Consider the following 16,781-nt stretch of genomic DNA (forward strand, 5'->3'; position numbering starts at 1 on the left):
TGTTTTGTTTTCCATGTTTCGATAAAGTTTGAGATTTGACCATTGTTGTACAATCAAGTCGCCCTCCCACGCAATTCATGTCAACCGACCTTGTCGTTACATCCATAGAACAGTCACAGAAATTGTAAAGTTGCACCTCAAGATGTGGGATCAATTGGAACCAACTGCTCCCCATATAACATATTTTGTCCTTCCACTTTTTCTCATCACTTATGCCCTCTTCTCAAATTTTATCCGCAACCATCTGCATCTCTCAGAGCCTCCTCTCGCCATTCTCTTTGGTATCATCCTTGGACCATATGTTCTCAAAGTACTTACCCCAGAAGAATGGGGCTTTGACGATGAAATCATGCAGGAAATCACTCGTGTGATCGTAGGCATTCAATGTTTTGCTGTAGGATTAGAACTTCCCAAGCATTATTTCAAAAGACATTGGAAATCGGTTCTCTATCTCCTAGGTCCAGTCATGTCATTTTCCTGGGCCATCACTTCTTTATTCGCCTACTTCATTTTTCAGACCACTATACCCACAGCTTTAATAATAGGAGCTTGCCTCTCACCAACTGATCCTATTCTCGCTGCATCCGTCCTTTCCAAATCTCAATTCAGCGAAAGAGTTCCTCCACGTATTCGTCATCTTCTTTCAGCCGAGTCAGCATGCAATGATGGTGTCTCTTTTCCATTTCTTTACATCGGTCTTGTGATCTTCACTACTCGTGGAGGTCCTGGAGAAGCTATCAAGGAATGGGTAACAATCACACTGCTCTGGCAATGTCTACTTGGCATCATAGCAGGTCTCATACTTGGAAACATAGCCAATCGACTTCTTCGATTCTCAGATACTCGTGAATACATATCTAGACCTTGTTTTGTGGTATTCTACCTTCTTCTTGCCATGCTTTCTATTGGCATCGGATCTATTCTGGGTTCAGATGATTTCCTAGTCGCTTTTGGTGCTGGAGTCGGTTTCGCCCACGATGGATGGTTTTCCAAAAAGACCAAGACCGTGGCTTTTCCAGTAATCGTCGATCATCTACTGAATTCTACTATGTTCGCATACTTTGGCTCCATTATGCCGTGGAATCAATTCCAACCAACAACCATTACACCCCATATCAAACCTTGGACTCTCATCCTTTTCCTCATTCTTGTTCTTCTCTTCCGCAGAATTCCAATCCTTCTCTTGACCAAACCTTTTATTCCAGATATCTGCACTTATCGCGAAGCGCTCTTTGCAGGTCATTTTGGTCCTATGGGCGTAGGCGCTTTATTCCTTGCTATAGAAGCAAGGGCACAACTCGAAACTGGTACATCACTACCTCTTCCTAAGCCAATATTCCCCGACGAGCCAGGCCCCATCAGCGAGGAAACAAAGGCTATTTGGATTATATGGCCGGTGATATGTTTCGTGGTATTTGGAAGTACAATGGTACATGGATTGAGTGTGATGGGAATTAGTTTAGGAGGTCACTTTTTGAGAAAAGAAGGAGAAAGAGCACCGTTATTGGGGGAAACGCAGGGGTTAAGTGGGATGGTTCATGAAGGCGGGGGAGGTGAGAGTGAACCGGAAGTTAGTGGTAGTGAAGCTGAATAGTGCGATTGGGTTTTGTGAAAGTCCTTTTGAGGGGATCTGCTGCTTGCTTGAAGTATTCTTTTAAGTAAAACATGCACACATACTCTTTGAGCGTTTTCTAAAAAACAATTTAACTATTCCTCTGTTTAACAATTAAATCACGCATGAAATTCAATCCATCTACCCACAACCCGTTATTTGCACTTTTTTCCTTCTGTTTTGTTTCTCGTTATGATCATATACCATTTATCAATTCGTACATTGCATTCAATCACACTATCATACCATACCATACCATAATCTCAACACCCCATATTCTAACAGGACATCTCTCATGATACTGCACACACAATGCGTATAGACAGGAGCACACATTATTTACACGGTATTTATATCGTGGTATCTAATCTTACATTTCTGGAAAATCAATTATGACATGCATATTTCTCCGGAAATGTCTAGAGAATCGGATAGATGGTAGGCTTTTTCATGCCTGTGGGTGCGGATGCGGAGTATTGTGATACCGATACCGATGCTGAGGATGAGGATGAGGATGAGGATGAGGATGAGGATGAGGATGAGGATGAGGATGAGGATGAGGATGAGGATGAGGATGAGGATGAGGATGAGGATGAGGATGAGGATGAGGATGAGGATGAGGATGAGGATGAGGATGAGGATGAGGATGAGGATGAGGATGAGGATGATGTTGTTGTGTGACTTGGTTCGCTTGTTTAAGGGGATACATGGGGTATGTGTGTATTTGTGGTCACACAAGCTTGAGATGAAGATGAGGAATATTGCGGGTCGAGTTTATGGGTTGGGTAGCTAGTTAGTTGTTTGGAAGAAGTATCGTGGGATAATGTTTGTGTGATGAGATGAGATTTATGAGTTATGGGACGGGTATCTATTGGCTTTGGATATGGATAGGGATATATGTGCACAGTAAGATGCAATGAATAAAATCGGGTGTATATTCTATAGCTTCAAGGCCGTTTGTGGTTCAAGAGAATTACCATGGAAGTTAGGTATCATCTGATCACCAATTTGTATGAATTTCAATTCTCGAAATACATATTCCATCCGCTCTTTTTCGGTTTCCTCTCAATTCTGTCTATGGACAGTACTCATTATGTGAAGTCACTGCAAGCGCATTCTAGCAGATTGCGTAGATTTAGCTTTTAGCACAGAGAAATTACGCTCAAGTCATGTTTTAGACGGCTGTAGAGCTGTAGAAGGAGAGGCGCATGCGTCGAATTTTGGGAGATGGTCTCTTTATCTTGTAGAGGTATATGTGAAAATAGTAAACATAATAATAGACCATATAATTGAAGACAAGCGAGAAACATGGTAGTACAGCGAGTGCTGGTCGTGAAAGAAGTAAATATCACGAATATGATAAACACCAAATAGTGTGGATTATCTTTGGGGTCAGATGTTGCTATATCCATATTCTTGTCATGCGGTACTACTCACTTGTGACCCAAATATCATCGCATTGGACAGAAGCCCATCCAAGCTCCAATCAGTACCGCTGATTCGTCCCTCAAGTTTCAATTCCATTGCAAGCTTTCTGTATGTCTCAAGCCCCAAAATCACTGTCAAGTGCCTATCTCCCGGCACCGCGCACATTCCGTGAAGTTAGCTAAATGTCAGTATTGGTTAGCCCCTATCAGAAACGTTTACAATCAGTTAGAACATTGTTGTGTATTTAACTTCATGTTAGCGTCTGATCGGATCTGTCTCCGTCCGTATTTCAAAAAGTGAGCATCACCAGTTCACCGTTGCAAGGAGTGAGAGGTCGGGGAAGAATCTCTCTTCTACGCGTCAAGTATGTTTACACTACATGGCCATTCCCCCACTGTGTCTTCTAAGTATAAGAGATAATAGGTGCTTATTTTATGCAGCTAGGACGAGACTTATTTACATTGTTCGTGGTATGGTGTCCATTGGATTGCTGTCATACAAGAGTGAATGATGACCACTTTACTATAAAGGGAAAAGTTCGAATAATTGTACATCCACACTTAATCAGTTAGCTTAAAGGCTTTGATTGCTTGGATCACCATCCTTGAGTCTGGAGAGTGGTTCTTCATATCAGGGGCTAGAGTTACGCTTGGGTATACCTTCGGTACAATGTCTATGTGGCGCCCGAGGACCCGAGATGAACTTGTGCTTGTTCCACACTCGCATAGAGTTGTTGCACCACATCCCTTTTCAATTTAAGCTTCGTTAAGCCAAGTGTAATTTCGGGTCAGAAACTACCGTTTAGGAAATTCTGGGGGCGGGGTAGGGCAATACAATGCAGTCGGTGCTAAAGGAGAAAGAATAGTCGTCGCTAGACACGATTGCGAGATTATGGCTTGTTCACACTCTATGAGAAGATATCTGATTGCAATCAATCGTTTGAAATTTGGTCGAATATATCCATCCGCTTTATAGATTTACCTAGATTTGATGAGACAAGGTAAAACACCTGGGTATATCTTCCCTAGTCAAGTTAACATTACAATGTGAGGAACTGACCTATCATACCACAAAACTCATACGTATTGTCTCAACAACGACCAATTCTCCTCCTAATCGACGCCCCTGCGCACTTGATCCTACTACCGAAACTAATTTCTTCACTCACCTCCACCCCTTCATATTAACTTATCGCCTGCTGCCCGAAGCTCCGTTTACCATAAATTGAGCAACAAAAATTCATACAATCTTACAACTCTAGGCTAATTGATGAGCCATGTCAGGCGCACCACTCAGCATCATTAATTCAATCATCAATCCATGAGCTTCTGCCGTCCGCTCTGCCTTGTTCTGTGCACCCCTGTTGAACCAACCGCTGTAATCTGTCAACGCCGCAGCGTGGATATCAAGCAGGCGAAAGAGCATAAGCACAATCCATGATGTTTCTCAGCCCACTTTCTCCGCCGCTTATCGTTGAATGTGTTGGGAGCGGCAGTGAGTGATTCTAGGTTAGGGGTCGTAAGGATGGAAGATGGTGAGAACTTTGGTGGCTGGATTTCTTGGCTCCAACGGTTTTCTTCATGAAGCTTGAGGACTTTTGTTCTTAACGACTCCTTCAAGTTGGTGACGAGAGTTTGGGTGTTGGAATGGATGGGTATCTTCAGAAGATGTTGTATATCTCTCATGCAGAGGATATGAAGCTGAAAAGGATGAACTCACCGACGAGATGATCGCAGGAAGGAATGATAGAATAGGAGAAGGTTGTACTGCAGCATACGTTACACACCCAAGATTTGTATTTTGCTTTTCATTGGATGTGATCTGGGGTCTCAAGGCTAGAAGGTGCAATTAGGAATCTAAATGGGATGAAAACAAGTCGATCACATCATGCAAAATGAGCATTTATCGATCCGATAGTATCGTTTACTTAGTGAACCCGCATTCGCTTTCCAGGGTAATTTCACAAAAGACATTCCGATAAACAAGGCCGTTTAATATGTTCGAGGAAGAGAAAGACCGAAGTCACTGAAATTCAAAAGTGCATCGCAGGGCCAAGCAATCATACGAAACCGACGAGATCAGTCTCCGCGTATCAACTACCTAACCACAAAAAGTTACATACAGGGCTGTGAATATCACATATTCCCAAACTCCGAGATTTTGTTTTTAAATCGTCCTGGCACAATCTGCGCCACTAGAATGAGAAGCTAGTAGGTTTATTTCTGGAATGGTCAGAAGATACGAATAGTCAGTATTCCCGGAAACTTCCTGGGAAATTTCCATCATGCACTTTCATTGTTACACCGTCAATCAATTAACCATCACAGACCGTAATTTCAAAGAGGCACAGACAGGTCAGAACCATATTTCCAATACGACTTTAAACCCAGCAGACTATGTGTACTTAGCCCAGCGCAACCGAAGAAGTTTTTGCGTTCAGCCATCCTTTTGAAGGCCCCCGGGTCTCAGGAAACGTGCCACCCATTTTAAACCCCAGATACATTTTATCTTAAGGGCGAAAAAAGTTGGCCGTCACATCCTGGAATTCGAGTCAAAACGTATCTACGGCTCAGTGGTTTATCAACCCCCTGCCGGTATGACTCGGGTATGACTCGCATTGGTCAAGGAAACAGTTGGTTTACAGCCTTACAAGGAAGGTCCACGATATTGAATTCGTGTGAATGCATAGATATCCTGGTCCGCATGATTGAGAGGTCACTTGATTTGTGGGTTTGCTGAGTATGCCAAATTCTTACATTCATGGTGCAGAGTGTTTTGTCGATATGCCTTGTTTGTTGCAAGTGGAAACGTTAGAAAGGTGTCAACCTTGGACTTTGCCGCGCCGCTCACACACCACAAACTACTAGAAAATTGGAAAACTTGGTTGGTGAAAGTTGGATGGGTAGATATGTATTGCCAGTGAAGGACTGCGCTGCTTCTTCAAGACTATTCTATTAATTTGTACAATGAATATATGTGGATTGCTCTAGGAAAATAGAATCTCCATGACAATGATGCTAGATGTTTGCCGCCCCGAGACTTGTCTCTATTGATGGCCTGCCTGTAAACCCAATTTTACTTTCCTTCTACACAAGATTTCGTGCAGTCCAATGGTTCCACAGAACGATTGCTCATTATACCCAGACTTCGTAGAAACCAGAATTCCATATACTGTAGAAAAATTCAAAACGATTACCAATATCTATCGCCCCAGAATCCTGTACTTCATCAGTTCCTGCTCAGTTTCCTGCCCATATCTCTTGATGCTGCTGCTGATGCTGTTGCGCATACATGATTTGTTGATGCTGTTGCTGCTGATAATGCAGTGAACTGGCATCACTTGCAGTCCTACTCCTCAACTCGCCTACTAAGGTTTGCTCTTCGTCTGTGAGACTGTGTATTGCGCTGTCTCTTTCATCGTGATTTGGCCACGGCGTTCGTGGCTCCATCTTGATGTCGTAGTTCAGTTGTTCCGCATGTTTGGATAATGCATACTCCGTGTTGTTGTATGATCGATCGTCGGGAGGGAACATTTCGTTGAACTTTCTCTGGACGGCTTCTTTACTCCATTTTTCTTGGACTCCATGCTTCATCATGCCTTTTGCGACAGCTTCCCATTTCTCTCTCTCGTAATCTTCCCAAGCAAGTGTCAAAGCTCGCTCCTAAGCTTCGGTTAGCTTCTTCGTTGCCTGGATTAGTGACTGATCTGACCGAAATACATAATGAGCTAGGGATGTACCTCGCAATCAGTCCAAACGCGGAGACGTTCACAAAGTCGCTTCTTGCGCATTTGCAGAGCTGGCACTTTCATACTCCTGCCTGTCCTCTCATTGAACTGCTTCGCAATCTCTTTCCAAGCGAGGCCTTCAACCTCTGATAGTTGCATCAGAATTTGTTCCTCGTGATTTATATTCTCATGAAAAAGAATATCTCCGTCCAACTGTGTGGGGGCACCCTTTCTCTTCCTCCGAGTAGGAAGGGGAGCAAGTTGCTCTTGGTATTGAGGTGGTGTCGAGTTATAGGAATTTAAGGAATGCATGGAATGCATAGAATCATGACGGCTATATGGTAGGCTATCCCTATATGGCATATCTCCAGGTCTAGTCGCTGGTCGCATTGTGTTGGGGTTAGGAGCAATCAGTATTGGTGCGGGGTTGTTTACTCTGTAGCTTTCAGGACTTTGAGCTGGTGTGGCATGGCGTGATCTTCGGAGATCGGCGCTCATAGCACTTGAATTTGTATTGTGAGGACTGGTATTCATATTTGGAGATGTTAACTCAGCTGTTCGTCCTGTTTTTGGCGTAGCGGAAACTCCAAATGCACCATAATACGGAGAAGCACAGAAAAGAGCAGGAGAAGTAGGATAATTAGGCTCGCTGGTGGGAATCTTGGAATTATTGGAACTTGGGTCTTTTTGCTTCATTGGGGCAGAACCAAGTCGGGAACCAAAATCGTCTTCGCCCCCACCAAAGAGCGGATAATCTGGTGATTCCATAGATGGCGATAGCTTTATATCCCTTTCTCTCACTGTGGGTGCTGGCCTTGAAGAAATGTTTGGGGATGGTGCCATTGCAACAGGCGTGATCAAAGATGAATCGTAATGTGCTGGAAGATTAAATGACGAGACCTATATTCTTGATTAGAGACTTCTAGTTACTAGTCGTAATAATATAAACGTACAGCACTGTAAGGAGTCCATGGAACATCTGAAGCTCTAGCACTCGTGTGACTTGCACTGTGAGGTACACCATGACCCCCGCCAAAGGCAGGCTCCCCCATGGTGGTCATCTTGAGACGAGGTAGAAGCGGTTTCTTGAAGACAGCTGGAGATGTAACAGCAAAAGAATCCTCAAAGAATGTAGGAGATGGAACAGGAGCTGGTAAAAAGATTTAATAAATGGAGAGAGACTTTAGGAGACCGACAGGAGGAGAGAGGGTATCTTACCAGAATATATATCAAGCATTTGGAATTAGTATAGCGTGGTATAATTATGTAGTCACAACGAAGTCAATCTGCCTGACAAAATCGAGTCAATAGAAGCCTTGGTAGCAAGTAAAAAATCGATGACTTTTTTTATGCCAGTCAGGACCTATAAGTTTAAACAGAATGAGAGGCACAGCAAACTCAGCCCTGGTCACTCATTGGGCCGGGGACCAGGTGGCAGTGAGCAAGCAGGAGCAAGGTAGCGCCTTAACTAAACAGAGTGGGATATGCATGTTAGCAAGGGGAAGGGGTAGCCGCCGGGATATGAGGGGAATGCACGGTACTTGGTAGCAAATATGATTTGAGCGCTGGGAGTCTTAGCCGACTTAGCTCTTGATAATTCTACTATCCCCATATGGTATAGTGCCATTTCAAGCTTAAAAATTAAGAAGTATACGGTACCCCAGCGCGTGCAACGGCGGCTGGGTGTTGTCACACAACCTTGCCTATTGCCAATGTTGAATTTCGTTATCGCCTTCCTGGGATCGCTGATATGGCTTAAGATTCAGAGTCTAAGGGTATATGCACTGAGCACTGAGCACTGTGCAGTGATAAATGGATCGATCTCAAGGGTCCGGACCGACGGCAGCTATTACGCGAGTTCTTTTATTTGATGATCAAAAGATCATTTAGGTCGGTGATTATCGGATGCAAATAATACCATTTTGCAATCGTATTCATTGGAAATCACTTTTCAGGTCTTGCCCGTACCTCGGTAGCTGATAGAAACCTGGATCTCAGATACAAGAAAACATCCTGTGACACACGAATACAGGACGTATTTTGTGGCCACCGGGCAGCCGAACAAACCACGCACACGGCCACTGACAGGCTTACTTGTCCGTAAAAGTCTGAATTCTCCATAAAATCAGGCCAGCACAGCTTTTCTATAAGAAAAATCACTTTGGAGCCTGCCAATTGACGGGGTTTGTTTCATGCTTTGCTGAAATCTGGCAAGGGATGCTGGCTATTGTAACGTGATTGTGTCGAAAGTAGCGACGTGCTTGATCCCGAGGGCACGGTAACGGTTCCTCCCATGGTGGGGATTTCAAAAGTACTCGGACATTGAACAAATCAGAAGTTCAATAGAAGGAGAGCCTGTGAATTATTTAGCCTATAGAGCGGTTGGTGTGGGAATAAGTCTGGTGAGATGTGGTGGGGAGGAGGAAGTAAAGCCTTGTCAAGTTCATATGTTGATGGAGGATTGTTCAAGCGAAGCGAACAATTATTCGAACCGCGCGCTTTTTGTGGACTTTTGTGGATTTGTTAATGTAGAAATCACAACTTTACGTTTCTGCATTAGCGTTTCTAGACAATTGACCAGATAATCTAACCTAATATGATTTACTAATAGAGAATTTGTGGGACCAGTATCCAATCACGTTCTTTTTAATGATCTCGAAGCGAGTGTGCTTTCCATCCAGCTTCCTTAAATAATCTAGTGCTTACTCCGTATATACAATAAACATCATCGATGCCCACTTCGGAAAAGATTGCATAATTTACACTTCATTACATACGGTACAGAGCACGTATATATACACCCATATGGAACGCTACGGAATACGGCATCTTCAAAGAAAGCATGATGCTGGCTGCGAATTGGGAATTGATGTATAAATGCATCCGTGAGTAATTCTTGTTTAATCTAGGGCTATCTTCCGAGATCCCCCCATCTCAACAACCCTTCTTGCTCCTCTAGACCCCCTGTTTTCTCTCTCATCCCTCTAGACATCCTAGCAACCGAACTCGGGACTCAACCATATTTTCTCTTTTTGTGATTGCCATTGCATTAGTCGTCTGAAATTGAATTTACCTCACTCCACAATGTACTCATTTGCAAGAACGAACGTACACACAGCCTATCTACTAGCGAGGATAAATCTCAGCTCCAAGGCACTAATCCGCGATTAACGACTTAGACATGCTCAAGCTGAATGTAGGGGGTACAGAGAAGCGCATTTGACGCCGTTGGTCTTGTTGGCGTAATGACAGCCGCGTCAATTAAAAGCCGTTGTGAACAATTGAAGATACTCCGTAAGCATGACACGAATTCTATCAAGGGTAAAAATCAATGATTTTAAAAAATTCCTGGGTGAAATGGAAAGGATGGTACGATTTGTACGGGATCCTCAAAGAGGTTTAGTGATTACTTCATTATTATAACCGGCAAGTCTACTCGGTCTCATGATAATTTTTAAATGGTCGACCGTTCGAGACAGCACACCATTTTATCTCGCCCCCTGCTAGACTGAACCAAACTGTCGGTAACAAAACAGGCGAAAACCTTCCGCAAACACTTTTCGTTCATTCTACATATAACTCAGCGCCAGCTTAAACACCCAAACTAATGTGGGCCAATGAACTCGGATCCGGATGGCCATTTTCTAAAGCTACATTGTGATTCCCCCTTTGATCAACATGATGGAGGGGTGAGAAAGGTCAGTCTTTCATACTTGTAGATCATGCATCCTATCAGTAAAAGCAGGTAGATTTTGGGGGTTTCATAGGTCACTCCTATCCTTCCAATCAAATTCATCATCAATCTAGCAATTTTTGATCCTGGCTGCCAGAATCATCACGAATCTTACGGTCCGTACAGTGTTGATGGTGCCGATTTCAGAAATTGGCACACAAAACAGCCATCAACACAATCAACACGAAATACATTGCTGTTTTCCTGCCGAATGTAACATTTCACGGCTTCGTCCGTGGTAATGGTACAAGATACACTGTATCAATACGGCGGGGAGGAAGTGAGAGCTTAAGCATAAGGAGATGACCATTATGCCATGCGCAGCCACGTATACAACACTTAATTGCCTAAGACCTCTCGAACTCAAGGGTGACTGGGTACTAACATAGCTTAGGCTTTGGAGAAACAACGGATACTTGATCTCGATCTTGATAATCTCGACGATTCACCCCTCAACCATGAATAATTATCAGTTGTCAGCGGAACCCTCCCTCCTTTCCCCCGATACAACACAATGCGGTACAATGGAGAGAATATCCCTCGATGAAGCTCAACCCTAATCCGAAAATGCAAGGTTTTTGTGAAATTACAATCATTGGAATTAATATTGGAATTATCCAATCCTATCTGGCTTTGTAAACGGATTTCGGCTCGCAATCAGCCAGCCAATCATAGGATACAAAATGGGAAAAAACGATGTGCCGATAATGCTGGGGTAAGAAATAATACTATCTGAACCCTTGAATGTGGTGAACGGACATCTAGCCCGTCCAATTCTCCATCGGTCGTGCCTTCACTACTTGCACGGAGATACGTTTCTGAGCGAGTGAGATACTTCTCAAAAGAGGACAAATCAATCCGGTCCTTTGGTTCACAGGATTCCAGACCATCATTCTCTTTCGATTGCGGATATTAATGCAGGCAGACACACCGCCAGAATCTCCAATAAAACCAGGATCTCACAGTGTAATACAGCAGTTTGATAGATGTTTTGATCGGTCAGGTTAGCTGCTACCGTCTGTCTGCATACTCAGAAGAGGCTTGGGTTTCCGGTCTTTACCAGTTTGTCGGAATGAGATAGATGCTCACGGGTCCGACGGGAAAGCTTAACAACCAACCAGTTTCATACAAGATAAAAACCACAAAATGCACCTTCCATCTTAGCTATCGATGGCGGATATCTTACCATAAGGCTGCGTTGACGAAAAATTCGATCGGCAGATAGTCAGCTTTTCAGAAGGTCAGAAACTTGTTCAGGTGTATGCTCCGACTGAAATGGCAATATTCGCGAAGGATCAGTGGCTCCCTCTGAGGTAACAGTAGGCATTCTAATGGCAACCCACATCAGCCATTAATCCTGGTCATCAATCATATTATTGATGAGATTCAGAACAAACTATGGACTGAAGTACGAGTGACTTCATGGCCCCCAGATTTTGAATTGCCATTAACAGGCATGCCATCAAACGGTGACAAGAACTCCTGTCGAGAACCTTGGCCAGTCTTTTTTTTCTTCTTCTGGAGCTTTGGGGACCAAGGATGGCGGCGTGGCAACAGGCAATATTGTACAGAATGCAATTTCCAAAGCTAATGCTGGTATATTGCGCATAACAGCCCACATTCACATTTCTTTGTGCCACCCCCTCCCCCACAGAACGTGTTTCGATCTTCACTCAATGGCTATCTGAAGCTTGAATTCTCGAGAATTCAACCCATCTTGAGCTTTCAGGATGGTGAGCTGACAGAATTTGGCTACTAACCTTGCCACGAGAAGGGTCGATGACAATCCCTTGTTCATCTTCGTGGGATTTCGACCTTTCGAATTTGTAGATTGTTCTTTGAGAATATCCACTCAAGGCTCTCGTACTATCAATTCACAATTACCAATAAATCTATGTTGGCGATAGAACAAAAATAGCAATCTCCGAATACTTTCACGGTGCGAAAGACGTTTCTCGAGTATTCTATGGGGAAAGTCTCCCATTGCAGCACAAGTGGCCACACGGTTGACAGCCTTCCTACTGTAACATCACCACACCCTCAGGACGAGAGAGATGTTTCGTAATTGCAAGTCACCTCTTTTATGCAATCCACAGAATCTAATTCACATCAATATCACGAAATGGCTGGATGACAGGCCAGCCTTTTGGTCGTAGCCGACAACAGTACACCCTCAACTCTCTGCAATGCCTTGCTATATTGGAGTTTATCTCTGAAAGGGGGAATTTTTGCGGTCGCCTGCTGATCCCCTTGATTGTAACCTCGACTTAAACTAAGGTTATTTCATGATGAGGTCGACTTCTTGAAGGATTTTATCCAGGTTGCTTTCTTCGATGCAACTTTGATTTTTTCTGGGTCAAACTTGCTGACGATCAGAGAAGACACTACATCTATCTTCAAGAGGGACAATTTCACACCCCAAGTTCTTAGCTCACTGTTGTGCCACAAACATTCTACAAAATATTACTTCTCTTCAACTTCGCCATGGCATGAACGGCAAATCACTCGGATCGGAGCATTCTTTTCCATTACGGGCACAATCATCGAAACATTCACAATCCCCCTTCTTCTCAGAACCTTCAACCCGCTTTTTTACTACCAAAACTGATATTGTCGCCGCCGCCAAGACCAACATTTCATAACCTTGATAGGACATCTCCACCATAATCCGCCCTAGGAATATCTCAAAATAACTTCACATGGCAACATGGTCCATCCTTCAGAATAGCAAGTCCAAGCTTCTGTCAACCCCACTCCGCACCATCTTCCCCAGAAACAACAACACAACATAAACTAACATTTTGCATCCGCAACAGATGAAATCCAACAATTACCGCAATACCAACAAAGATAAGCCAGATAACGCGTATATATCTATTTGGAATCTATATTCTACACATAAATGCGATGAAGAAAGGCTTCACATAATGGCGGGATTATCATCTATGAAACCAAGTGTTCCTGAAGCTCGGGACAATATCACGGTTGTTCGGCTTACAGAATGAATCCTTCGAGGCAGAAATTAAAGCAAGCGCTTTACTTTGGAACCCGGTCCACCTTTTACGAATATTATTTCGTGTTGCGTTTTCTTTATCTGTAGTTCTATAATATCTGGGCCGGCTCATATTACACTGTGGAGATGTTTTGGGATTCACTGAAGGAACGACAATGAAGGAGTTATCTAAGTGAAAACCACTCGCCTAGAAGTAGGCATGTAGATCATCGAGCCCATCAGCTCGAAATGATAGCCATTGTGAGACGAAACCCTTCATATTTGATATTCAACTCATGCATCTAATTGGGAGAGATAGGGTGATATTCTATGCCACTGTATCCCCTCCTATTTTAATAGGAGGCGTACATAAAATGGATTGCCAATATGATATTGAATGGTAGATTTACTGAATCAAACTTTGCCTTGAGCTTTCCCTCAAGTACAGTTTTTGATAGATAATTTGTCTCCTCTGCGCAATCCAGTTTCATCAATGAACACTCACACACATTATCTCTTCGTATCTTTACCGCCAAGGAAAGCATCTGGCTTTCACAATTTTGTCCATTGATATTTTCACCAAAATACAGTACATCGATATCTACCCAGAATGTTGCCCAGAATATTTGCATCTCCATGCCATCAACCCGTCACACTGTAATCACTTCCCCAACATTACATCACTGAGCTTTTCCCCTCAGTCTCCGCAATTACTATAAATGCATGAATGCATTATCTTGCTGACCTAACACTGAGAACACGTGGCCAAGACACTCTATTCTGAACCCACCATCATCCATAAGACCGTAAATCAACAAATCGCCGCTCTCTTCAGATGCATCCCATTCCTTTCCCCTCACTTCACATCGCCTTACCGTATCATCCACCTACCTCATACATCATGATACATGTCTATCTACTAATCCATCATCTGTTATCCGCTGCAAGCCCACAAGCCTTCAAGCTAGCAATCTTTGCATAGGGCTAGGGCGCAGTCCATGCACACGGCAAACTAGCCATCTCCATCTCACTCTCACATGTTTTCCCTTCAATAAAATTGCATACAATCCACCCGTCACGATATCAAACAATCCATTTCAAAAAAGCAAGTAAGCTGACAACGTCACCTTACCTAACTTACCCTAGCGATAATTTGGGGGCCAAAAGCAGCAAGGCAAAGCAAGCTAAATTCTCACCCACATATGCAGGCAAAACCAAAACGAAAGAGAACAAAGCACCCTGAATATCAGTACAGATACCTATCTAAGCATATCGGCGGTGCCGAGCCTTCTGAGTAAGAACTAGGAATTAAACATTCTGAGATTGGATGAGATACTGTATGCAATGGCCTCGAACGAGAAATGTGGCGTCGTACCGAAGAAATGGTAAGAATTTAGATTCGCTGGGATACCTAGGTACCTGGTTAAATGTATGATGACAAAATTCGGGGTTAGGAAATACGTGCATGTGAGTGGTGGGCTGTGTACGATGTACGATTGCGAAGGGGGGAGCGAGATACGGGAGAGAGAGTATATTTGGAATTGTCGGGCTGGAAGAAAGATGCTGTTAAGGGTAGGGTTGAATTGGTGGGGCTGTGGATTTTTGACATCGTGAATAGTTGTACTCGGTGATGAAATATTGGGAAGCTGGAACACGTGGGTTTGGGATTGTTTGTGGGGTTGCGGCATGATGAAGGTGGTTTGCATTTTGAGGAATTTCTTTTGACAATGGAATGGATAGTCTTGGTTCTCATGGCCATTCTATCTACTTCTTGTTTTGTTTTGTTTTGTTTTGTTTTTTCGCTGATGATAAAAACATTGTGTAGATCTCTACTCCGAATATCTAAGTAGATTTCGAGGAGTACGAAAGGGCAATTCATGATTTTTCATTGCAGACGAACTTGGTAACATTGGCTGTAGTTCAGTTAATCAACTGGTCTGAAACTGGTGGCTCAGAGTAGCAGATTCATGAGCTATAATTGATCAAGCAAAATGATCCTGCTACCTCAATATCGCGTTCTGCATAGAAATGTCCTGCCTTGCATACCTCGAGCAACCAGAAACCTCTCGAATGACCGAGTATACCTCGCCATGAATGATTTACCACGCATTTTCGTCACTCTTAGATGCACCCGAGTAATCACAGGCACTCATTGCAATGGCGAAGCCAATAATGAGACAACGTGTTTGTAAATCATTGCATCTCGCACAGCGCACGCTATCATTTATGCACATGAAGTCTTTGGTATGAATGATACAAACAAATCGGTTCTTCAATCCCTTCATATGCTATAATATTCCATCAAAGTAGATTTTCATAAGCCAATAGTTCAAGATGATCGCTCAAGCCCGCTCGCAAATCGATTCAATTTAGTTTTAGCCCATCCGAATTCCCAGACATGAAGCCATCGATCATCCGTACAAAGGTGGAAATTTTGCTGGCCGAACAAAGCTTGAAGGTCCTCATGTTTGTCTGAGCATCATAAATTGCTATACCTTGATAACTATCTGATCAGAACTGACTACGTTTCACGTACTGAATAGCAAGAATAAAGATAAATACAGGAAGTGTCCTTATTTCCCCGCACCCTATAAAGTCGTTTAAAACAACAGCCTCCAAGCTATTTCAAGAGGTGTTTAAATCAGAGATAAAATCAAGAAACTCGCTGTCTGCAGAAACTGAATTTCCACCGTGGCCAATACATCCAGCAGATATATATAGAAGATGAAAGCAACGACGCAGTCAACAAGTCCAAATTTCTAATGAAACTAAACCCAAGAAACCCCAGCTTATGAATCTAGTTAGGGGGCAAGGAATGAAGTCATTCTCCTTCAAAATACCAGTGGTGCTATGGCACAACACGAAGTTTAGTCGACACACACAAGTAGGGAATCCCCACGAAACCTACAAACAAAGGAGTTACTCAGCCGTGCGCTACTTGACCTTTGATAGTCGGCATCTCCTGCTACTAGATCTATATGTCGAGGAAGCGAAACCGCGGAATCGTGCACTGTAGAAACAACATATAAAAAGGAACTTTCTCCAACCACTCTCCAAAAGCACAGGATTTCAAGCATACCGAGTAGATTTCCCATACAATGAGTCAAATCAGGCTTTTCAAGAAAAATACACACCCCCAAACAAAATAAAAACGCTGAGAAATAGCTATCCCCCAGAACATTCCTTACTTATGTCAAGTAGTGGCTTCCAACCACAATCTACTTCCGTTCCAATACAGAATACCATCTAATCCCGTATTTCCGCACTATCCGACATCGATACCATAACC

General features: G+C 43.3%; 3 protein-coding genes across 3 annotated transcripts; 2 read left to right on the forward strand and 1 right to left on the reverse strand.

Moving 5' to 3' along the window:
* Positions 1–142: 142 nt before the first annotated feature.
* Positions 143–1,594, forward strand: EAE98_000967 (uncharacterized protein; the record flags this gene model as incomplete). The annotated part of the gene is made up of 1 exon (XM_038948584.1): positions 143–1,594. One exon carries the CDS (start codon positions 143–145, stop codon positions 1,592–1,594), a length of 1,452 nt encoding a protein of 483 aa, XP_038814850.1.
* A 453-nt stretch (positions 1,595–2,047) lies between these two features.
* On the forward strand, positions 2,048–2,293 carry EAE98_000968 (uncharacterized protein; the record flags this gene model as incomplete). The annotated part of the gene is made up of 1 exon (XM_038948585.1): positions 2,048–2,293. One exon carries the CDS (start codon positions 2,048–2,050, stop codon positions 2,291–2,293), a length of 246 nt encoding a protein of 81 aa, XP_038814851.1.
* A 3,635-nt stretch (positions 2,294–5,928) lies between these two features.
* EAE98_000969 (uncharacterized protein) lies at positions 5,929–8,761 on the reverse strand. Its single transcript, XM_038948586.1, has 4 exons — positions 7,986–8,761; positions 7,721–7,917; positions 6,780–7,667; positions 5,929–6,702 (listed from the first exon to the last, which is right to left on the reverse strand). The coding sequence occupies exons 1-4, from the start codon at positions 8,002–8,004 to the stop codon at positions 6,280–6,282; spliced, it is 1,527 nt and encodes a 508-aa protein (XP_038814852.1). The 5' UTR covers positions 8,005–8,761; the 3' UTR covers positions 5,929–6,279.
* Positions 8,762–16,781: the final 8,020 nt, after the last annotated feature.

The sequence above is a fragment of the Botrytis deweyae genome (genome assembly GCF_014898535.1).
Source record: "Botrytis deweyae strain B1 chromosome Unknown BDEW_002, whole genome shotgun sequence".
Lineage (NCBI taxonomy): Eukaryota > Fungi > Ascomycota > Leotiomycetes > Helotiales > Sclerotiniaceae > Botrytis > Botrytis deweyae.

What these genes read in the sequence shown, in the direction of transcription:
- EAE98_000969 (XM_038948586.1), bottom strand. An exon ending in CATGGACTCCTTACAGTGCT is followed by an intron (nt 7,668 to 7,720) that starts GTACGTTTATAT and finishes TCAAGAATATAG; the next exon opens with GTCTCGTCATTTAATCTTCC. An exon ending in GCGTTTGGACTGATTGCGAG is followed by an intron (nt 6,703 to 6,779) that starts GTACATCCCTAG and finishes ACCGAAGCTTAG; the next exon opens with GAGCGAGCTTTGACACTTGC.